General features: G+C 37.7%; 1 protein-coding gene across 3 annotated transcripts; it reads right to left on the bottom strand.

Moving 5' to 3' along the window:
• Positions 1-6,283: 6,283 nt before the first annotated feature.
• LOC134808156 (putative methyltransferase-like protein 21E) lies at positions 6,284-21,992 on the bottom strand. Of its 3 annotated transcripts, none has more exons than XM_063792308.1 (5): positions 21,914-21,992; positions 20,959-21,038; positions 10,620-10,786; positions 9,413-9,530; positions 6,284-6,784 (listed from the first exon to the last, which is right to left on the bottom strand). In XM_063792308.1, exons 2-5 carry the CDS (start codon positions 21,023-21,025, stop codon positions 6,381-6,383), a joined length of 756 nt encoding a protein of 251 aa, XP_063648378.1. In that variant the 5' UTR covers positions 21,026-21,038; positions 21,914-21,992; the 3' UTR covers positions 6,284-6,380. The 3 variants fall into 3 exon arrangements, with proteins under 3 accessions (XP_063648378.1, XP_063648377.1, XP_063648379.1); XM_063792307.1 differs by lacking the exon at positions 21,914-21,992 and adding an exon at positions 21,638-21,784; XM_063792309.1 differs by lacking the exon at positions 21,914-21,992 and adding an exon at positions 21,638-21,784 and having other exon boundaries at positions 10,740-10,786.
• Positions 21,993-23,710: the final 1,718 nt, after the last annotated feature.

Raw genomic sequence — 23,710 nt, 5'->3', positions numbered from 1 at the left:
GTCACTCCTATTTGCCCCCAAAGCTTAGCACACACACTTCCTTCTGCCTAGGACATGTCCCATCTCTCCTCTCTGCCCTCACCTCCATCTCCTTCACCCAGCTAAACCTTCCCCCAGAAGCCCTCACTGTGCCCTGGTTGTGGGTTAAGCTCCCCCTGCCAGGACACCTAGCACTGATTGGTTTTCATGTATTCCCCCTACCAGGCCATCCCCAGTTCTGCCTCTGCCCATCTGCACTGGGCTCATGGCCTCCGTGAGGACTGGCTCTGTCTGTCTATTCACTATTGAGTCTGCAGCCCCTGCTTGGCACACTGTGGGTTTTCAGTAAATACTGAATAAATAAATGAATGAATGACAACCATTAGAGGCTTCCAAAAGAAGAAAAACTAAAATTCAAGGAAAGTAAAAGGTAGTTGCATTAATTATTCTTTATTCAACTATTTATTATGCATTAATTAATAGTTGCATTCTTATAATTCCCTTTAAGCCTCCTTGAATTATTTCTTTAAAAAAATGAAATCTGTTTCCAAGAGTTCTAGTACTTTGTTCCCCTGACCCCTTGAATGTTGCACAAAATGTTTCCTTAATTTCTTTCCAATACGTGATTACAAAATGTGTTTATTATGTTTTACATCTTCTAATTCTTAAATTGACTATCTATTAATCACAGAGATACTAAGGAATAAGGAAATCCTTGGTAGAAAAGTGTTAATAATTTACCAGTTGCCAACTGTACTTTTACCTCTGCATGCCAGGTAGGTAGAAGCATTACTCATGTTTTTTAATCTAAGAATTTCTTACATTTTTATGGCCTGTCCTTTGGGCTTATTTATGACGGTTTGTGACAAAGAGACAACCTTTGCCATTATGATTTATACTCTACTAACAAAGAAAACACAGAAGTAGATAAGAAGCCCAAATTAAATCATGGCACTAGATAAGAACACCCAAATTAAATCATGACACTAAAAATAAAAAAAAAAATCCAGTGGAGGTAATTTAAAATTAAAACAAAGAGTATAGGCATTACAGACTATGGACAATGAGAATATAGAAACTTTCAAAACCTAAACTACAAAATCTAGCATTTGCCAAATAAGTCACTTTAAAAATTTTATACTTATATTTGTAGCATCATGAAATAATGCCCGGCTATTAAAATATTTTTAATGGCATATTTTAATCTTATTCTGTTTGTGCTTTTGTTTGAAACACCAAGCAATATTTTTTGGTTTGATAAAGTGTTCGTGGTTGGCAGAAGATATTCAATATTTTTCTATGTTTTTTCCATTAATACCATTTATCACAAAACTGACCTGGATATCTATTATTGCTTTTAGTAATCCCTTGAAATTGCTTGATGGTAAATGCCAATTCTAAAACTTGATTGGATTTCAGGAAAAGACAATTGCCTTAGAAACAAACAAACAAACAAAGAACAGAGAGGAAAAATCCTGCCTTTGAGCAGGATTTTTGAGAGTAAAAGCATTGCTTATGATAGAGACCAAAGGTTAGTTCAATAGAATAAGCAGTCAACAGTGTATGCCCAGCAATCTAAGTACTACACAGCCATATGCGACCTGAGTAAACACGAATGTCTAGCTCAGGAATCCTTCAAAAAGGAGTTAATATGACCGCAGAACTAATTGATGCTAACCAAGGCACCTAAGACACAACTATCCCGTTAATACTACAGTATAATTATACAGAACGCTGTCTGATTTTGTGTGGAACTTGAAAGCAAAGCAAATATTGACACTGGACTTGCAGGTAATATCCTAGACTTAATTTCACATCACAAACTCAAACACGGTGATACCTGGGTGTGGAACTCATTCACAAACCACTTCCAGGCTTCATAAGGAAGACAGAAGGAACTGTGTCCACACACATGCACACTAACACAAATGTCTATAATTTTTAAATTTTGCTGTGCCTGTATTCCTATTAACACTTCTACAAATTATTCACTTGCTCCATTCCCAATTTTATTTCCTATTATTGCCTTATAATTTATATATGACTTAAAAAAACATATTTTTGACCATTTTTATTTTCTTCACCTACAGATTTCCATGAAAACTAAATTAAAATGAAGTAGGAAGAAGCACAGTATATTAAATTTATTTTAGTCTTATCCATAAGCTTACTTGTCTGATTTACTTAGGGTTGACTTTAATTCTTTTATATCTACAACCCAAGGTCACCAGCTAGTTTTCCAATTTAATACCTGCAAATCTCTTCTTGTATCAAAATTCTACTCAGTGGATGTGTTTCACTTCCAAATGATATTTAGAAATTATTTGTCTGCTCATGTGCAAATGGTGCTACCTAAACAAATGAGACATGGTCTCTGTCTATATAGACCAGGCTTTCACTGAGAAGGCCAAGCTCCTAGACTCTGAGGCCTTAATGAAGAAAAGGAACAGTCCATTCTGTTATGCTTCATCTCTTCCACAATATAATGAGCATCCTATTTGGCTGCAGATATGTTAGGAAGTTACCCAATGTCACCAATTCTTTATCCAAAAGAAAGGGAACAGAGTATGAATACGGAATGAAAAAAACTTTTTTTTATAAATTCTGGTAGACAAAAATTGGTACAAATAAAAGAGGATATATCATTACATTCCAAGATAGAAGGTTTTGGTGCAGTACTTAGTTTCCAAAGACAGTCGATACGGTCTAGGGAACAGAACTCTCAAGGTTACCTGTGTGTAATTTTAAGCTGCAGAGAATCTCCTGCAGGTTGGGGTGTCTTCTGTGGAGTGATAGCTATTCTGCATTAACCTATATTAAAACCTTGACAATCAGTTAAGTTCATTCTATTGGAAATCCAGAAAGTTACTGAAAGAATTGGACCAAGGTTTTTAATAACATAGTCTAACTTGTCAAAAAGCCAGATAAAAAGGTGCGAAAATTCACAGTATAACTCCCTTGGATGGAAGTTAACAAATCAATTCCCAGTCCAAAAAAAAAGAAAAAAGTAAGGTAGAAAAGGCCTACTCTAATTACATCTTTTGAAATTAAATTATTGTAAAATTGGATCTAAAAAGTATGGAGAAACTGCAGCAAAAAGACAAAAGAATAAAAGAATGAAGAGGATAATCGAATGAAGTGGGAAAGAGGGACATGATGTGTGTGGCTAGGTGTTAAACTTTGGGTGTGAATGCTATAAACAGAATAAAACAATGAATCTGGAACACTGCGTTTGACAGATTGGCACATAGAGAAAGAGGAACTTCATAGAATTGTATGGTTGGTTTGGTCCTAATGCTGTCTTTGAAAGGACACCTTACATATTCTACCTAAAAATAACTTAGTAATGATATTCAGATATTTTCTTAGCAGAGGAGTCATTTTTTCATTTGTTACCCCAAGGTTCCTGCTGCATTTACAACTCTCAGGCTCCTAGAAGCCTCTAGAGGCAGCTTTTGGGAACCTTGGAACTCTACTGACCAGTTCAAAAACCACTGCGGTATTAAATTCATGTTGTTCAGAGTCAACAGATACTCTTATAACTGGAGTGGGGGAGAGTGTGCAGAACCTTCAAAATCATCTCAGTATACACACCCATATGTGATCTCTTAAGGACTCGGGGCCTAGTCCTTGTTTTACTCTCTGTCTAGTCTTTTTGTTGCCTGAGGGAGCTTCACAAACTATCTCTAAGCTGTTGACTCTAAATGTATGCACAGTGGCTCAGCCCTGACTCTTTCTCCCACACACTCTACACTCTACATGGTGGGAAGGTCTGTTGGCTCTGGCAGCCAAACACGTCTAGAACTGGCCACTTCTTGTCACTCCAATGCAGGCTGCCACATCAGATTGCGGCAGCCTCTCCCTGGTCTCATCTCTCCCCATTCTAGTCTCAAAATGCCAGGCACAGTGGTCCTCACATGAGGAAAGTTTATTTCACTCCTCTACTCACAAAACCATTCAGAGATTCTCCATTCCACCAGAAGAAAAGCCAGAGCTCTTTCTGGGGCCTAAAGATCATGCTGCACCCTATGATAAGCCACCCAGATCCTCTTGAGGGTGACCTAACCCCAGCTGCTGGAGCTGGTGGCAGGCAGCCCACAGCTGTCAACATGTTCAGGACTGCCTCAGCTGAAGTCACCTCATCCAAGGTCACAGAGTCTTCCCAGGGCAGCCCATATCCAATGACTGGGCCACACGGGGTCATAAAGGCCCAGACATATCTCCCCAATCAGGACAACTCCAGAGGCCACTCTCAGGACAGTGCTCCATGTGGGGGTTACCTCAAACTGTTACCGGGCCTGCATTGCAGCTCGACCTGTTTCTGTCCTACTTCCTTCCACTCCCTTCCATAGGTCTTCCTTTCAACAGCACTCCCTAAAAAATGACCTGCTCACCCAATTCCCTCTCAGAGTCTGTTTCTAGAGAACCCAGCCTGCACACAGTCCTACGTGATCTAGCTCCCCGTAGCCTCTCTGAATTCCTGCTCACTCTGCGCCAGCCTCTCCTGCTCACTCTGTGCCAAGCACACTGGCCTTTGATATTTCCAGAGGATTGGCTGGCTCCTGCCTCCAGATCCCTGTGTGGTTGTTCCTTCTGCCTGCAACACCCTTCCCCAGACACCTACACTGCTACCTCCTGTCAGCTTCACCTAAATATTGCCTTCGAAACAAGCCTACCCTGACCTACTCATATAGGAAATAAAAGTTTTAAAATGGAACAGTTCTCATTTTTTTAATGCATTTGCTTATCTTTCTGGATATTTATTATATTTTGAAGAAATGACTTCATCTGTTTTTAAAAGCTTGAAAATTCTTGTTTTAAATAAAGACAGTACAGTGGTTAAATACAGCTTTGGGCTCATACAGACCTGGACTTGAATGTCCTAGCACTGCCACTCTGCAGATGTGTGTAGCCAGGGGACATCTCAGCCTCAGTTTCTTTATCCATGAAGCAGGGATAGCAGAGCTTCTACCTCTTAGAATGGTTGTGAGGATTAAATGACTTTATGTAAGTAACAGACTGTGAAAATGACAAAGATCCATGTAAATATTGGGAATTATTGAGAGATGGTCCCATGAACCACGTGTACTAAAAAAATAAAATAAAATACACTGGAGTATATTTGTATCATGACTTATGATCAGAGTCCTAGAAAATATTATTTTCATCTATACTCAACCTGGAGTAGACAGAAAACTTTCAGCAAAGCAGAAAGGACTAATTCTAGGAAGGAAAGTATCACCCCGAGGGCACAGCAACAGCCTAAAAAATGTTACTGGGGACACAGCAGAGTTATTGCCAACCAGTGTCATCTAGGCAGTTACATAGTACAAAATCCTAATTCTTTGCTCTTTTTGCACTGACTTGAATTACTACAGACTTTATTCTAGTCTCTAAGGAAAGCATATGTGAAAAAGTCACATAATATTTCAAGTATCTAGATGTATATATGTTCATCAGAAGAGCTTTAAACTTTAAAACCAGCTATGTGTCTGATTATCTGAGATTAGAGGCCTAAATCTTTTCATATGTATTTTTAACCCAAAGCATTTGTATTTATTTCTGTTTTTGTGAAACAAAATAATGATAGTTGGCTTAAAACAAAACAGTAACTTCTCCAATGTCTCAACAATTTTTGCTTGCATTCACTCACTTTTCATTTAGCAGAATAAAATGTCCTCATCCGTGACCTCAAATCCACAAGCTTGACTGATTTCATCGGAGGTTACATCAGAGGTCTACTCTGCCAGGCAGAGATGACAGACCACCTATAAGCTGGCACTAATGAAAACCACACAAGTCGGAGATTTACCATTGCATTATGTATCTGCCTGTTCAGATTTATTTGCAGATCCCACTGTAGTCAATTTCATTATTTCTAAAGAGAGAATCATCTACACTTATGTTTAAAAGAATAACAAGTTTCACTGAAGAGATATTATTAAAAACTATCATTTTGTTATTATACATTAAAAATAATAATTGCACCATTATTAAAATAATAATAAATGATGATATAAGGCAAAAGGAGAGCAGACAACAACAGCACAGTGTGACTTTGCCAAGAGCTTCTATTACCGCATGAGTAGAAGGCAGGCCCAGGGCCTGGGTGCTGATAGAGACAAACTAGGAACAAGTTACCCCAATCCTACAGACTCACATGCAGTATCTGGAAAAATTACTGCCTGGGGTGAGGCAAATTTGGGAAACTATCTTCTATTCTTGTAGTAGGGGGTTTTGTGTGTGTGTGTGTGTGTGTGTGTGTGTGTGTGTGTGTGTGTGCATCTGTGTGTGTATTTCCCCTTGGGAAACTCAGTGGCACATAAAGTTATTCAGGGTTTTCTTTAAAGTGATTATTTGCTAAAAATTGCCTTAGCATTTCCACGTCCTCATTGAGGATGTCATACGCTCCTCCGGTTTTTCTTCACAGCTTTATACAACTTAATATTCAGGCTAGGGAAACTGGAAATTTCCTCCAGGTCAAACAACTCCTTAAATCTATCTACGAATTTATTTTCCTTCTCCAACCTGAATTTCATGGCCCACAGGATGATGGTGGTTTCTTTGCACAGATGGTCAAAGGTAATGAGGAGCTCTTCCAAGAAAGGATGAGCGTAGACCACGTCCGCTGCCAAAATATAGTCAAAATTATTAGAAGACCTGGGGAAGTTTGTATCTAAAGCTACTCCCCAGGAGAGTTCTTTAACCTGAGGCAAATGCTTGCTTTTCATTTTGGTGTTTCGGGAAATATTATATTGCAGGTTTCCAAGTAATTCGGGTAAATCTGTGGCCGTCACGTGAGCACCTGTGAAGCAAAGGACAGTAGAGAAAGTAACCCTCATGAGATAAGGTAGAACAATCAAAAGTTTCAAGCCAGGATGCACTTTGCAATTCTGCACAATTCTTCATCCCCCCCTAAAAAAAGACTCAGCAGTACCTCTACACAGAAAGGGAATCCCATTCAAATGGATGCAAAGCAGCTATATGCCTCTGCTTAAAGAAAAAAAAAAAAGAGAGAGAGACCCATGGTACTTTTGCGCACCATTGCATTTTTTATGTTCTCCTCGTTTTTGTTCTGGTATGTTTTGCTGTTACTATTGTTTTTGTTTGCTATTTATCTGCTACATACCAGGAGAAAAATAATCACGAAAAAGAGAAAGTCAAAATATTTGGCACCCTCATTGGACCAATGAGAAGTCATTGATGGAAGAATAGGTACCTCCCTAAAAGAATTCTGAGCTTCAGTCATGTGACACCAAATGAGTGTATGTAACATCAGACATCCTATAGTTGAACAGAAGTGCTCATGTGAGAAGTGGAGGGAAGAAAGAAGACAAGAAGACCTTTCAATGGCATTCACTGAAAAGTATTATGATATACATGCTATGCCCAGGTTTTCAACTTGGCCCATCACAAGTATAAATCTTCCCACCAAAACATGCTAAAAGTCTAGTCACAACGTGTGTATAGTGCTCATAAAGCTACCACTCATAGATGAAGATGTAAACAATTTCCAAGATAGAAGTGAATAGTGATGGGTTTTTGAGGAAGAAATATGGCAGGAGCAAATTTGTAGAAATTTGGTCACTAAAGTAAACTTTGAGCAGTAGCAAAGGCTAAAAATAATCTGCAAATAAATCTAAGACTGTCCAATTCTACAGCATCAGAAAAGCACAGACCAGGTAAAGAACAAGAAAGCAGAAATGGAAGAGAAGTCTAGTTCAGCTCAGACCAAATCAGAAGCTACTCCTCAGATGCAATATCACGAGTCTCTTGTCATCAACTGTATTTTGTGAAAATATTAAAATGGGAGGGGAATATGCCTATCATTGGTACACTCACAGAGATATAAGCCTTTACATTCTACTATCGGTGGGTCGATCATTTTCAACAAATCTTTCTTAAATCTCAGAGTAAGGAATACACCTTTGCCCATATTGAATGTAAACTCTCCCTTATACTTAATATCTTTGTGCCTAGAGAGATAAACACTACCACTTTCAGAATACAGACTAAACAAAGTTTCTATCTTTTAATATTTGTTTCAAGTTAGACAAGCGGACTCAAGGGACCAATTCTTTTTAATAAAACAAATGACTCCCCAAAGCACAAATTCTGCTCCTAAGTCAGGCTTTCAGGTATAAATCGAATAGTGACTCTGACTTATCCTTACTAAATGGAATAGTGACTTTGGAAAACAATATCAGGACACAGCAACTTTTAAAAAATATTATTTGGGAAGACTCCAAGAGTCTTATAAATCTCTAGTATTTGAAAGTTGTAAATTGCTAAATGTTCAATTCCTCTCAAGATTTTAAAGTGGCAGGTGTGCATTTCTGAAGATCAAGGAAATCAGGATGGATCTGGGTAGCACACATCAGAGAAAGAGCTAAACTAAGGCAATGAGATAGATAACAGTAACAAAAAGACTGAACTGAAACAGGCTCTTTTAATGTTAAAAACTATCACATGCTCAGTTGGAAAAGATGCTGGTGAGAGAACTCAGGGTCGCAATAAAAAAGAATGGAGATAGGCCAGGCGCAGTGGCTCATGCCTGTAATCCCAGCACTTTGGGATGCCCAGGCGGGCGGATCACCTGTGCTCAGGGGTTCGAAACCAGCCTGGCCAACATGGCGAAACCCTGTCTCTACTAAAAATACAAAAAATTAGCTGGGCATGGTGGTGGGCATCTGTAGTCCCAGCTACTCGGGGAGGCTGAGGCAGGAGAACCACCTGAACCCAGGAGGCGGAGGTTTCAGTGAGCGGAGATCGCGCCACTGCACTCCAGCCTGGGCGACAGAGAAAAAAAAAAAAAAAAAAAGAATTGAATGAACTGAGAAAACAAATTCAAGGACAAACACCTAAAAATAGAAGCAGACGTGTGATTTTTATGTGATTTCTAATATTATCTCCCTATTCTGATACGTGCTTTTTCATAAAAGCATAGCACTTCAAAACTCAAAAGGAATCTACAGCTACATGGGAACACTGAAATGGCGCTAAAATCTAAAGTGCATCTGAATCAGCAGCAATAGAATCTGCCTCTGCCTGGTATTTCACATTTCTCCTCTCGCAACCAGAATGCTTCCATGCAACTCTTATTTAGAACACTTCATCTGAGGCTTGTGACAGTATTCCACAAGAAGAATTAACACAACTTAATGCAGAAAACTATGAAAGAGACCGGAATTAACACAACTTAATGCAGAAAACTATGAAAGAGACCGGAATTAACACAACTTAATGCAGAAAACTATGAAAGAGACTGGTAAGGAGACTTTAAAATCTGTAGTTTCTAGATGAAGCCCATTCAAACAGTTAAGGAGTCACAGATAGGCGCAGGTCATAGTACACTGGATAGTAAAACAACTAATGATATTTGATCATTAAATTCTCTGACACTCCCTCTATTCAATCAAAAATATCTGCTTACCAAGTAAACTTGCCACAATGGAGACTAGCCCTGTTCCAGCTCCAATTTCAATCACGTTTTTGTCAACCATATTATACTGCTTTGCATTTGTTTCCAGGAAATAGCATAGAACAAGGGCCTATAAAAGTTAGAAAAAAGAAAAAAGGGACGCTTGGCAAGTAATAACAGAAAGTAAAATTAAACTTTATTGGATAAATATGCTGCTAATGTTATGCTATGTATGCGTGCTCATATGAGTACATGAGAGTACTCATGTGTGTACCTGTACATCACTCCAAAAAATATGAACAAAAGTGCATCCTCTGAGAGGTTCAACATTTCTGCTAGAAAAATTCCTTGGGGATTATTGAGAGGAAAAGAGAAATAACTAAAAATGTGGAGTTCAATTGCTTAGGTTTGATCATTTTTAAAGGAAGCAACTTCTGATAATACTAGTCATTTCCAAGTGGTGTGTGGGATTGGGGCAGGTGGGGTGGTGGGTCCATTACTCTTCATGGGACAGTTGGTAAAGGATTGAGAGTCTTTGAGGACATTCTACATGTGAGACTCATATAGATTTCAATGTAATTGTTTAACTCAAATGGAGCTAATAAAAGGGGAAATAAAAATGCTTACTGCTCTAAACTCTTATTTTAAAAACTGAAGAAGTAAACAACACCCTGTATTAATCCTATAAATTTCAATAAAGTCAGAAATAAAATTAATTGAGGCCCAGCGTGGTAGCTTATGCCTGTAATCCCAGCACCTTGGGAGGTGGAGGTGGATGGATCACTTGAGGCAAGGAGTTCAAAACCAGCCTGGCCAACATGGTTGAAACCCCATTCCTACCAAAATTACAAAAATTAGCTTGGTGTGGTGGTGCATGCCTGTAGTCCCAGCTACTCAGGAGGCTGCAGCAGGAGAATCATTTAAACCCAGGAGGCAGAGGTTGCAGTGAGCTGAGATCAAGCCACAGCACTCCAGCCCGGGTGACAGAGCAAGACTCTGTCTCAAAAGAAAAGAAAAGAAAAGAAAAGAAAAGAAATAGAATTACAGAATTAATTGGGAGAAATAATTTCCTAGTCACATGATTTCTAAAACATAGTACTATTTGAGGTCACAAAGAAGGAATATGGAACCTGTTTTCTTCTTCCAAATAGAACAGAATAATGAACAAAACTGGCTGGAAAAATAATTGGAATGTGACAAATTCTGTATGAAATTATACCGATGGCCAAACAACAGCACCATAACAATCCATGGCCTCAGTAATTCGAATCTCATGACCAATAAAATGAAAACTTTCCCAGGAAGTAGTTGTTATTAGAGTCGGAATAAAACATCTTGCCATGATCTCTGTGACCACCTGCTTGTCATCATAGGCTTCTCTGGTGTCTGAAAGGAAAAGAAAAAGGTAATGGTTGTATAAGTAAATCCATGAAAAGAGAAAAGAACTTGATGGAAATACAGCATTTCTGCTTAGTCTAAGGAGCTTTTGAATATTCAGTGACTTTAGGTGAGAAATAATAAGGTAAACTATTTGAAAATGACTCTCAATGTAAGCTAATATTTCCATTCATCAGGGTGGCAACATCTTTCTTATTTTCATGGGAGTTCAAATCACCATTATCCCCTTCTGCAATGCTACACACAACAAATAATAATTGATGTACTTTTTTAAAGCAATATATTTTAAGAGCCACCAATCAGTTCATATAGAATAAGAGAGAGATTGGTGATGGAATATAAGAACCCACCTCTTCATATTGGCATCCCAGCGCAATTCTAGCTGTTCTGTGTCCCAGGCACAGTGCTGGGTGATGGAGTATAGTAGCTAGCCAAATAGACATGGTCCCTGCCCTTGGAAAAATCGGAAATCCATAGACACAAACATGTGGTATCTCATGGCATACCTATAAAGAATTGTTGGATTGGAAGAAAGTGCTTTTCCACAGTACTCCCAAGGCTCTTGGCTTTGGTGCCCACCTGGATAGACATTTCTAATAAATGGTGTGTTCTCAGCTTTGCCTTGATGAACAGTTTTGTCAATGGTTTGACTAACTGATGACATTACAAGTATTATAAAATTTTCAGAATATATAAATGGGATGGGGACAACAAGTATAACAGAAAACTAAATGTGAAGGAAAATGTCTTCAGTTGTAAAAATGGATTGGTCTTAACAATGTGAAATTTAATAAAGATAAGTCTAAAGTCTGTATTCAGCCTGAGTTTAGCAGCACTGTGTAGGGGGTGGGGACAGACAGATACATTTACTTGGCCACAAGCTCAATATGAGTCAAAAGTTTAATATGACCATCAAAAAATCGCTGCACCTAGCCCACATTAAAAATATAATTTCCAAAATCATGGAGGTAGAGGCTTTCTTTTACACCAGTCAGATTATACTTGTACATCCAGTTAGGGAAGGCCCACTTTAGAGGGCCACTGAGAAACTGTAGCAACTGGGAGGTGAGAAATCTTGAAACTCGGCCTTATAAGGACAGTTTTGGGGAGTTCAACATGTTCAACAAAAAGAAGAAAAGACCTGAGTGAACACAAGAGTTTTCAAAATTTGAAGGACTAGAAAATAGAAGGTTGGGGTGCATGCGTGTGTGTGTGTGTCTGTGTGTGTGTGTGTGTGTGTGCCCTGCTTAGAATACAAACAGAATCATGTACTCCTCAAAAGAACTCCAATTTAACCACATCCACAGGAAGGGCCCAGCCTACCACCCACCTCTACCACTACTGCAAACATTGACCCTTGACAGAGATGCAGGGGAAACAAAGAAATAGAAATTTGGTATTTTTCAGCAAGAGCCATCTCTTCTAATATTTTTCACTGTACTTCACCTTAAACAACAGTATGCATTCACATTCAGGAAGAGCTCTAAGAACCAAATAATATTGGAAACGTGTTTTATTTGAACTTTAACTTCCATTTCACTATATGCACTTGCCTTGGTAAGACTGGGGGTGCAGGGGGAGGGCAACATTTGCTGTGGAAGTTCTTTAGGGAAAAGTAGAGAACGTTAATTGCTTCCTTGACCTTTAACTGAATTTGTCCTCTTGGGCCTCCTTGCATACTACTTGTAAATGTAGCACTTCTATGACAAGTCACCTAAGGTACCAGGGATTAATAGATGTTAGAGTACACTAAGTCCCAGGAGCATCTTCGAAAGTTCCAGTCTTTGATATAAAAACTTTGCCGGTGAATATTTACTGGTACAACCTGACATCTTTGACTTTGCATGTTCTTTTAAAGGTTAGTTGGCCAGATTAGTGCTCCTGTCCTAACAACTACAGAGGGATAACAAATGAATTCCTAGCTTTTGACTGCGTCCTTCTGAATAGAGTTATTTCATTCTAAGAATGACCCCATCTTTACCTTCATATGGAAATGAGATTTAAAAATATATGAATATATTATAATGAAAATTACTTACACTCCTAAAACAAAGGACCTTCAAAGAGATTTCACGAAATGAATATAACCACTACTAATTGCATACACACTTTAAAAAGAACACAACTATATCACTCATAAATGGTAATGCAAAATTAGTTATACACCTACGATGATCATGTATCACAGAAAACATTATCAGGTTGAATAAAATTTAATTGATAATGCTTTATATTAATATTCTCTTTTGCATTTAAATATTATATGAATACTACAAGCATCCAACAAGAAATCACCTTCATAAATTAGCATAATTTATAGCATGAAACCCAAATAAACTAAACTTGGCTGCCTAAAATAATCTGTCTAAAGGGGGATATGCTCTTTGTAAGTATCATGCTGATAAAATCATAAAAATTCTTTTAGAGGAATGAGGATTAAAATGAAATTTCTTTATGACACGGAAAAAAATAATAATTTGTCTAAAAGTGTAAAATTTTAAAAGCAAACATATACACATAAACAGACAATTATTTCCATCTTAAAACATTGGTTGCTGTTTTCCAGTGTGAACTTCTATTTAAAGATTTTGAGGTAATAGTTTGTTTTTTTGTTGTTGTTTTGTTTTTTGAGGGTTTTGTTTTTTTTGTTTGTTTTGTTTTGTTTTGACAGAGTCTGGCTCTGTCACCCAGGCTGAAGTGCAGTGGCACAATCCCGGCTCACTGCAACCTCCGCCTCCTGGGTTCAAGCGATTCTCGTGCCTCAGCCTCCTGAGTGGCTGAGTCTACAGCCATGCGCCACCACGCCTGGCTAATTTTTGTATTTTTTTAGTAAAGACGGGGTTTCACCATGTTGCCCAGGCTGGTCTCCAACTCCTGAGCTCAACTGATTCACCCACCTCAGCCTCCCAAAGTGCTGGGATTACAGACATGAGCCACTGCGCCTGGCCTTGAGGTGATAGTTTTAATGGTAATTATTTATGTAAATCAAGACATGTTTAATATTAAGCTCCAACAATAACACCACCCATTTCAAGGTTGATAATAAGAATCTCTAAACAAGAATCTAATGGAAAGAGCTGCCCTATTATAAAGGCATCCCTACAGCAGCCTTGTTGTAATAAAAAGGAAAAAAATCTATGCTCCAAATAATTTACAAAGAACATGCCCCTTAAACTGCATGCTTATTTAGTTGTTGAATATGAGTCGAATATTGAGAAGATTGGTGAATTAGTAGATAGTCTGGTTTTTAAGATTTGAAGAGCAATTCCTACAAAAATTAATAGCATTGCCATACAATGGAATTTTAATATACATTTCTGAAGAATAATTTTTCCACATATATTCTTTCCTCATTATCTAGCACTTAGCCCCCAGGACAAATAACAAAAACCAGATAATATTTATTACACAAGATTCTGTACATCGGCTTCCCTATATGAAAAGCAGCAAACTTCTGATAACTGTACCTTCAGATAAAAGCTATCTACTATAGTTTTAGAACATTATTTTATTGGTGAATTTAATATTAAAACACAAATATTAAAATAGATTTTAAATAAAACATAGTCAAGACAGAGTATTACAATTACGTTGCTATCTTGGGCTTATCTATTTTAATGCTTTTGATACAAAAAAAGTCAACACCATTTTCCTGCTATTCATTCTTTGCTGATAGTAAATAAAATCTACCAGGTGCTCTTGTTTTCCTGAGAATTAAAGGGATTTCAAGTATAAAGTGAAAAGTAGCAAGATTCTGCCACATTATGATGACGATTTTAAGAGGAAAATTCAACAGTGAATTGACTTCAATGCTGGATTACAACAAGCCTTCAAAAATGGAGGCTTTTGTCTATATTCTTCTCTTCTATACTTGTAAGGTCAATAATAGCAATAATAAGTGGAAGGACCAGATCACAGAAATGCATCCCCCACCAAAAAAAACAAAAAAAAACAAAAACAAAAAAACAACAACAACAACTCTTTAATAGCTGTGACAAGTGAATTCAAGCTTCCATTTGAGGGCTGTCATGAAAACCTGTCAGCAAAATTTAAAGTAAAATCCCCTCTACTAAATGAAAGAAACTGTCATTCAAATGAATCTTCTATTCAAAGCTGAATGTCATGTGCTTCTTAGAAATGCCTACAGATTAAAAAAAAGAAGTTAAAGATATTTTCAGATTAGTAAATAGTCACAGGCTTAACTTAAAAGATAGAATTCTGAAAACCTCAGCAATGCCAAGGTCTTGGACCCTTATGTTGAAACCAATTCCTGAGAAGATTCTACAGATATCCTCTGTCTGCTGGTCTTCTTAGTTTCAAGAATGTACAGAGGTTGTAACTCTAATCAAGTAGACCAAACAATGCTACATTTTGTGTTTACAAAAGAAAGAAAATGCATCTTTTATTGAGGTTGCTCAGGATGCAAGTGGAAAAATAAAGAACCTAAATTAGTTGTACTACAAGTTTGCTACTGCGATCACGGAAGGGGCAGACAACTAAACAAATGTCAATACCTTGATAAATGCTATAAAACAGGTCTTTCTAAAATGCTATGGGAAGCACCACTGGTTGGTTGAATCAGGAGAAGCATCATAAAAGAGGAGATATTTAAGCCCAGGAGCTGTTAGAAGATCTATGGAGCGAGGGTACAAGGCTAGGGGTTTGGGCCAGAATCCCAAAAGACAGTTTCTGATGCCATAATCCCCAGTGTTGAATCCTGAAAGATCAAAACCCCAAATACATAATTCTGATAAAAATAATTCTAAAAGTTCTTTAAAACATATTTACATTTTTAAAAGAGTTTAGAAACATAAAAACACAACAGAACACTTTGTGGGCTACTTTATACAATAAAATTGGCAATAATAATATACATAATTTTGCAATGATAAGCACTCAGGTTTGCTACCCACAGTTACACAGGCATAACAGTTATGAGCAGAAAAATTGTATTCATAAAGAAATCACTTATATAGTTTGGTCACTTGAAATATCCTGATGAAACCTAAGTCTTTTGATGAAACTGATCCAAACCTACAGTGGAGCTGGATGCAGTGGCTCACGCCTGTAGTCCCCGCTACTCAGGAAGCTGAGGTGGAAGGATCGTTAGAGCCCAGCCTGGGCAACATAGTGAGACGCCCCTTGCTAAAAAAATTAAAATTAAATACCAACAATGGGTCACCACCACATATACAGTCATATATAGTTGCCTAAAGAGCTGAGATCTTGAAAAATGTTATCTTTCACAAATGCAGATGCAGAAAAAGGATATCCCTTTATTTATTGAAGAAGTTTTAAGGTTTTTACATATATATGCACAATGCTTACACACAAAGTCAGTGTTATTAAAATGCACTTCCATGGAGTCAGATTTGCAAAAAAAAAAAAGTGCATAAAACAAATTAGAACTCTCTAAAAGCTCATACAATTTATGCCTCTAGTTTTGGAAATGTAAAGATGAAACATGTAGCATACCATAGTGAGTTGTAAAAAATAATGCTGATGATTTAAAATGGTGAGGAAAAAAACTTCAAAAAAGGAAAAAGAAAAACAAAACCTTCCCAAAGAAACTAAAAAGAAAATTCAACATATGAAAAAGTGTATTACAGGGATAAATTATGGGCAACTGCACGGAGGTAGCCCATAAGAGCTGGCCGACTTCCACAATCATTAACTCTATTCTGAAGACTTGCGTGGAGATGAGTAACTGTTTCTTTTCTTTTAGGACATGGCTCTTCTTGAAGAATACATTCACATTGATTTTCTACATGATGCTGCTCTTTTTGAAATTCTAGTTTTATTCAATATACACTGACATGAGCATTTTCTATTAAATTTCCTATCTTCTGTGTCATGCTTCTATGTTGTTTTGGGTACATGGAAATCCTTTGCTCATGCACTCATATACAGACCACAGATTTGGCTGAAACAATACTGGTGATCGAACAGCAACATCATTGTGTGCTTTCTTATCCTACCATGCACATAGTTATTTTACAGTCAGTAACTTTGCTGGCTTCATCAGGCAAATTCAGCTTTAACTCATTAAGACCTCCTAGAATTTCATCAGCTAGAAGGAATGCCAATGCAGACAAATAATGCGTTATAAACTGAAGGTTTCCATGTTACTATATTCTACAGGCAATCCATTCATCTGAATTTTCCGGCAAATGTATTGGGCTGAATGGAAAAAGAAACTGTTGCTAACACCTTGAAATCCACCTTTAGAAGTTTTGATGGCACCTAATTCCAAATCTATCATTGTGGTTTGGGAATTCAATTAGATGTAAGGGCGTTTGTTCTTTGGGGATTTCAACATTCAGGATCATGGCATTTTGGATTGTGTCTTTAGGGATTATAATGAATATTACACAAGGTGCATGGAGGGGAACTATAGAAAATAAGCCTGAAGAAGTAGGTTGGGATTAAATTTATGTGCAACATTGACCTTTGTTCTATAAGGTGAGGAGGAGCTAATAAAGATTATTAGAACAGGAATTGACATGATCAGATTTGATATTTAAGAACTACATCTGACAGCAGGAGCTGAAAAACTGGTGACCTTACAAGCTAATTAGAAGATTATTGGAACAATCTAGATGAAAAATGACAAGAGTCTAAATGAAGGCCTTGGGTCAAGGAGCCAAGTATGAACTTGTGTGCTTTCAAAGTGGTGGTATGCCTCCCCTAGGGGTGACAATTGACATTCAAACTTGACATTCAAATCTGAGTTTTGAAGACATCTGAAGTAGACTGGTATATTCAAGAGTTATTTTTATTCAACATGTAGAAAATTTATTAGTCTTATCTGGAAGATAATTATTCATGTTACTTGTAAAATGTTTAAAATGTGTTAATAAATTATTCTCACTTTAGTAATTATATGTGCTATAGTACTCCAACTAGTATATTAAATATATTGCCTCAGACTGTAGTTTGATAGGTTTCTTAAAACAGTGGTAGAATTATATAAATTTCCATATATATTAATGCAATACTGTTTATAAAAACCATATTACCCATTAATCCAATTCTGCAAAGATTTATGAAGATGCTCCTGAAAATTTTTAATGTGATGCCTTGAGGAGAACATTATATTAGGTCCTGAAGGGAGTCAACTGACTTATGATCAGAAATACAAGATCATCACTCATGAGCAAATTTAAGTCAGCCAATACGGTTATGTTATAGCTAATTCATTCATTCATTCATTCACTCACTTATTAAGTACCTGGGCACTATGAATTAGAAGGCAGATCAAGTGCTATATAAGAGAGGTTCAGTAAAAGTGCTATAACAGAGACTTCAGTAGGCAATGCAAAAATAGAAAGTTCCACCTCTCAGAGAGCTCAGGAAAGAATTATCTGAGCCTTCCTAATTATGAGTTTGTCAAATAGGAGAAGGGAAGACCTGCCATACACAGGAAATGACATGTGCAAAAGCCCACTGGCAAAAAGTCTCCTGACCAACTTTGGAAACCCTGAGAACCAGAATATAGGATAAATGAGGATAGTAGCACAAGGTAAAACACATTACACCATACTAAGAAGCCTTGATTTTATCCTGTAAGAAATAATGAGGCACTGAAGAATTTTAAGCAGAAGACAAATGTGACAAGATTTGGATTTTTAAAAGATCATGCAGTGCAGGTTACAGTGTGGGAAAAGAACTAGAGAGGGTAAAGAAAGGGAGTTGGCCCAGAGCGAGACAGCCAATTAGAAGGCGGTTAACAGCAGTCAGGAGCAGAGATAATGAAGAATCAAGGTAAGTGATGGTGGAAATGGAACAAGGGGTAGGGAAACATATCAGGAATGTAAAATCAATGAGATGTAATGATGAAGGGTGTGAAGGAAAGGGAGAAAATCAGGATGATTCCAGGTTTCTGGGTAGCCTGGGGAGTGATGTTGCCATTGAGTGAGATCGAAAATATAGGTGGAAGGGCAAACCTGTAAAGGAAAATTATTTTAAATACATATTACCCTGGTGTGCCACTCAGATTAAGAGAACCTGCCACAAGGAGCAGAGTTGCCCAACACTGCCCATTGCTGCACCTGTGGCTCCTGGGAGACCATGTTCCTCCTGGGGCTGCCTACTCAAGCCAGCCAGTTCCTGTTCCATATAGGACACTCCTCTAGTGGGCAACTCCTGCTCAGGGATTTTCATCAGCCCACCTGAGACTGTCTCAGAATTGTGTTGCAATTGGAGACTCTTCCCATCCAATCTGTCTTCTGTCTCCTCTCACGGGCACTGGACCCACGTTGGGCTCTGAAGGCTCCCCTTGCCTACTTCTGTTTTCTTCCTTATCCTCCACAAACATTTCCCCCAGTAAATCCCTTACATGCTTAGCCCGATTTTGGCATCTATGTCTTGAAGGCCCTAAACTGACAAGAGGTACTAAGTAGGATGTCAAGTAAGCAGCTGACGTGACAGACTCGAGGGTCATTGAGAGCCAGAATCACTGAGCCTTGGGCAAGGATGAATCTGCCCCAAGGCTGCAGGTCCTCCAGTGACCCTACTGTTCTATAACAGATTGCTACGTGTACTAACAGCTGGAGAGAGGCTGCTGGCATGAGGCAGGCAACATAGGATATTTAGAAAAGTTAATGTGGGTAAGGTTTTAGACACCTTAGGTTATAATATAGCCTTAGAAACACATACAGAAGAATTTTTTAGCACCCACCATAGCCCTAATTTTAATCTGTGTATAAATAAGTGACATCCTATAGTTCTTGGATCTTCATGCCAGTGTTGAAATATGAGCACTGAGCTATGGGTTTGCTCCATCCTTTCCAAGCACAGGATTCTAAGTATAAAAGAGGGCAGGAAAAGTCAGTATCCTTCAGTACTTGAGAACTGAGTGTTCCTCTACTTGGTGATGCCTTTCCAACTAAATGCCACCTGATCTGCTCCAAGGGCACATCCCTAATTCCCTTAGCTCTGTGTGTGTGAACACATTTTTAAAGCTTCATTTGGCTATATAGATGATTACAGAGTGTGTTTGTTTGTGTTGTAAAACATTGTAATGCTAGTTCCGTCTCAACCTTACCTTGAACTTCTTCCACTTCCTTTGTAATTTGCCAAATTATCTTCTACACAGTTGAAACCAAGAATTGTTACTAATGGTAATGATAATGATATAAACCACACAGAAATTGCATCTTCAATCAAATCATCTAAATGGCTGGGTTCTCTAAGTGATCAACTTAAATGGTTAGGTTTGCAAGAATCGCTTGGTAAAACTATTTGTGTTTAAGCCAGGTAGGCTGCCAACACTGGGCATACACCCAGCTTTCTTGGCCTAAAGATGTGTTCTCCTAGGTAGAAGCCACCTGGAATGGCCAAAAACAGAAAAACCAGAACTATAGTGTTCAGAAAACATCTACAGTGTGTGCAGATAAGGAGAGAACAAAAGAAATCAAGATATTTAGATTTGTATTACAACTGCTCTACAAAAATATGGTAATTTTTCTAGTCTGTCAAGAGTGTATGTCTGTACTTTTGATCTCAAGACAATGGGGACAGTTATATTACATAACCCATGCAAAGTCACGCTTGATACTTAAGACTATATAAAAATGATGGTTCAATTTCAAATAACCACACTGATAGTAGAATTCAAACTTAATCTCTTTACATCCAGAGGTCAAATTACATTATGTATTTGCCTCTAATAAATAGTTAGAGGAACCATAAACTCAGGCTACAGATGTTTGTATAGCCTAAATTCACCTTTCATCCAACTACCAGTAAAAACTTATAGTTTTCACATAAAACTATTTTTATCTTTCTTGCAAGCTTCTTATCTGAAATAAAATTTGCTTAGAAATCACATCATACATTTAGTGTACAGCGCTTGAGAAAAAAATGTATTCCTTATTTGAAGATCAAAAACCCTGTACATGCTTAGTAAGTCTATATATTTAATTTAATCTGTCAAAAGTATCTTTAACATATCATCAAGATCATGGTATAGTAATAGACTTAAACATGATTCAAGATGTTTGCAGGCTCACAAATATAAACCAAGACATAATATGCCATTGATAAAAGTCCCAGCTCCATTTAAGACATTAATGAATATTGCAAAGGTGACACTTTATATTCTATTAGTTATTTGTCTTCTTAGAAATGCTAAGCTACATAAACATAAAATGACTTACCTTCTTGAGCTTCTGAATCCATCAAGTAATGAAATGATGGTAGGTGATATATTGATGTTTTCTTCATTATTTCTTGAAAACTAGATAGATAATACATTAAAATATCAAATGGTAATAATTCAAAATATGTATGGAGTGCTTTTATATTTTCTTAATAAAGTTTAACTTCAAATACAGCAGACAAAATTATATTAAAATATCATATATTAACGAAGCGTGACTTAAGAAAGACCATCTAAACACTATCTAGAACAAATTAAAATGAGAACAAAGGCTTCTGAGTCAGAAATTTTAAAAAGCTACTACAGAAAGAAAACATATTCTTCACCAGAGACTACCTCAGTTGTAACAAAGAAAGGCATCATCTTCATATTGACTAGTAAGACTGCAATCCTAAAATTTAAGAGGCGATTAAAACATTGAAAGTTCACTTGTTACCATCAATGCATCATTAGCACCTATGCAATGTCAAACAGCCTCATTGCCAGATAATCTTTCGAGCAGCATCTACCTTAAGGAGTCCATACCATCACAGCCGATATATTTAAAACTGAAGAAACTATTTATGCCTCTTGAATAGAGCAGATTATCTGAATAAATTTAACAGTTATTCAAACTTTAGAAAATAACGATTTGATATTTTACTTCTCAATCTGGGGTAAAGTAACAATTGCAGTACCATGAATTAATATAGCACTCCTTTCTTCCGAGAATCCCAAAGCACATTTTACAGCCACCACATTTTCTTTTACAGCATACTTCAGCAAGTTAGAAGACATTATTTTCCCTACAGTTTGCAAATCAGGAAAACCAAGGTTAAATTATGTCATTGAGGCTACACAGCTAAAACGATAGCAAAAGTGGTCACATGTTTTGCTCCCAATTTAGATCTCTTCCATTAAAGAAAGACGTGTCTGCCTTAAGGCTGATATTTAAATGGAAAGCCTGGACATACCTAAAGGAGTTAGCTGAGTTTCTAGAAGGTTAAAATGTATCATCCACAATTTTTGTTTTTGCTGCTGGGACCTCTGGTAGTGACTGAAAGGCTAGCATCGCAGCACAGTTTACTACTATACACACTCGCTACCACTGGTAACGAGTCCAGGCAGAAGGGATTAGGATTCTGACAGCTGCAGCTCCCACGCCTCTGGTTATACAGCAGTGAGATGGCAATGCCCGTAACTAAGGGGGCAGAAGGCTAGGAATATCCCACATGAGTGTCTCGTGAACAGAGCTAAAGGTGAATACAACCCACTCCCGGAAGTGAGTGAAGACTTTTTGGAGGAAGTGATCCAGCTTTTAACTTGGATGCCAAGAGTTATTCTAAGACTCCGTGGCTATGACATTCTAGGAAACGAATGCTACATATTTTTCATGTCACCTATCTGCAAGGGAACACTGTCTTTAGACTCCAACAACCATACTAGAATGTCTGTAGCATTGCTCTGCACCCAGAAATCAAACTACCATGATTCCTTTATATTCAGACTGAATGGGCAGGCTCCGAACATAGATCCATCTGTGCACCTGCCCAAGTGCATGTACATGTGCCTCTCAGAGGACATACACATTTCCCATGCCACTGGAAAGATCCCTGATAGAAAGTTACAGAGTTAAGATAAAGCAATATTGGAAAGTTAAACTTAGGAGTGTGACTACAGGTCCACAATGTATACACAGATGAATCAAGATCACTTTAATGTATTGGAAAGGGCTAGGAGTTGGGAAGCCTGATTTTAGTTATTCCTGCCTATAATTAGATTGTGATTTTAAGCCATTTACTTAGTATGTTTCTTGGTTTCATCATCTATAGAACAAGTATATATCGGCAGGGTGCCTTAGCCTTTGGGAGGCCAAGGCAGGAGGACCACTCAGCCCAGGAAATGGAGGCTGCAGTGAGCCGTGGTCACACCACCAAACTCCCGCCTGGGTAGCAGAGCAAGACCCTGTCTCAAAAAAATATGTCTTTTAAAAATGATACAAAAGTCATATAACATATATTTGTGGGGTGAATATTATAGGTAAAAACATTCTGGAAAGTTCAAAATCCTAAGCAATGTGAACTATTATTCATAGGCAGTTAACTTGGGGCAGAGGATACTCTTTCTTTGGGGCTTTTTTAAAAACAAAATAAATGACGAATAAAAACCATTGTCTTTTTTAAGGATTTTTTTGAAAGATCATGCAATCCTCACTGTTAGATCTCTTAAGAGGCAGAAGCCCTCAATCAAGCATCTTAACCAACATGACTGTTTAACAAATACATACAGACTTCTGCCTCCAGCTGTAAGTAGCTTATAGCAAACCTCAGCTTCTATTAAGAATGAGAAAAACAGATTTTTAAACACACACACACCCCACACAAACATGCCTCTGTTATAAAGTATCAGAGAGCTGTCAAGGCAGCCAAGAATTCCAGGCATTGCTGTTTCCTGAGGAAGCCAAAGAGAAGACCGCATGTAAGGATAGCAGCGGAGCATCAGGCAATCTCACAGAACTGTGGAGACAAAAGAAGAGTGTTTGTGGCTGCCAAGACAGTCAGATTTGTGGGCCCAAGATCCCAGAAAAAAGGGAGAGAGAAGCCTGACACTTAGTGCTGACCATTCAGTCGAAGAATTGACTGATTAAGCTGTTTAGGGCAAGAGGCTAATTTTTGAAGCATTCAGTGGCAAAAGCAGATCCAAGCGCAAAAGAAGAAACATCAGGGCACTCCTGGAAAGTGACTTTCCTGGAATACAGGTGAAACTAGAAG

Source organism: Pan troglodytes, chromosome 14 (assembly GCF_028858775.2).
Source record: "Pan troglodytes isolate AG18354 chromosome 14, NHGRI_mPanTro3-v2.0_pri, whole genome shotgun sequence".
NCBI lineage: Eukaryota > Metazoa > Chordata > Mammalia > Primates > Hominidae > Pan > Pan troglodytes.
The sequence above is the reverse complement of the archived record's forward strand: the minus strand, read 5'-3'. Positions and strand labels throughout refer to the sequence as shown.

Coding starts and splice junctions, on each gene's coding strand:
- LOC134808156 (XM_063792307.1), bottom strand. CDS start 21,684: ATGTGCTTTGGGATTCTCGGAAGAAAGGAGTGCTATATTAATTCATG. Junction 10,787..20,958: donor GGATTCAGAAGCTCAAGAAG/GTAAGTCATTTT, acceptor TTTTCCTTTCAG/ACACCAGAGAAGCCTATGAT. Junction 9,531..10,619: donor GTGCTGTTGTTTGGCCATCG/GTATAATTTCAT, acceptor TAACTTTTATAG/GCCCTTGTTCTATGCTATTT.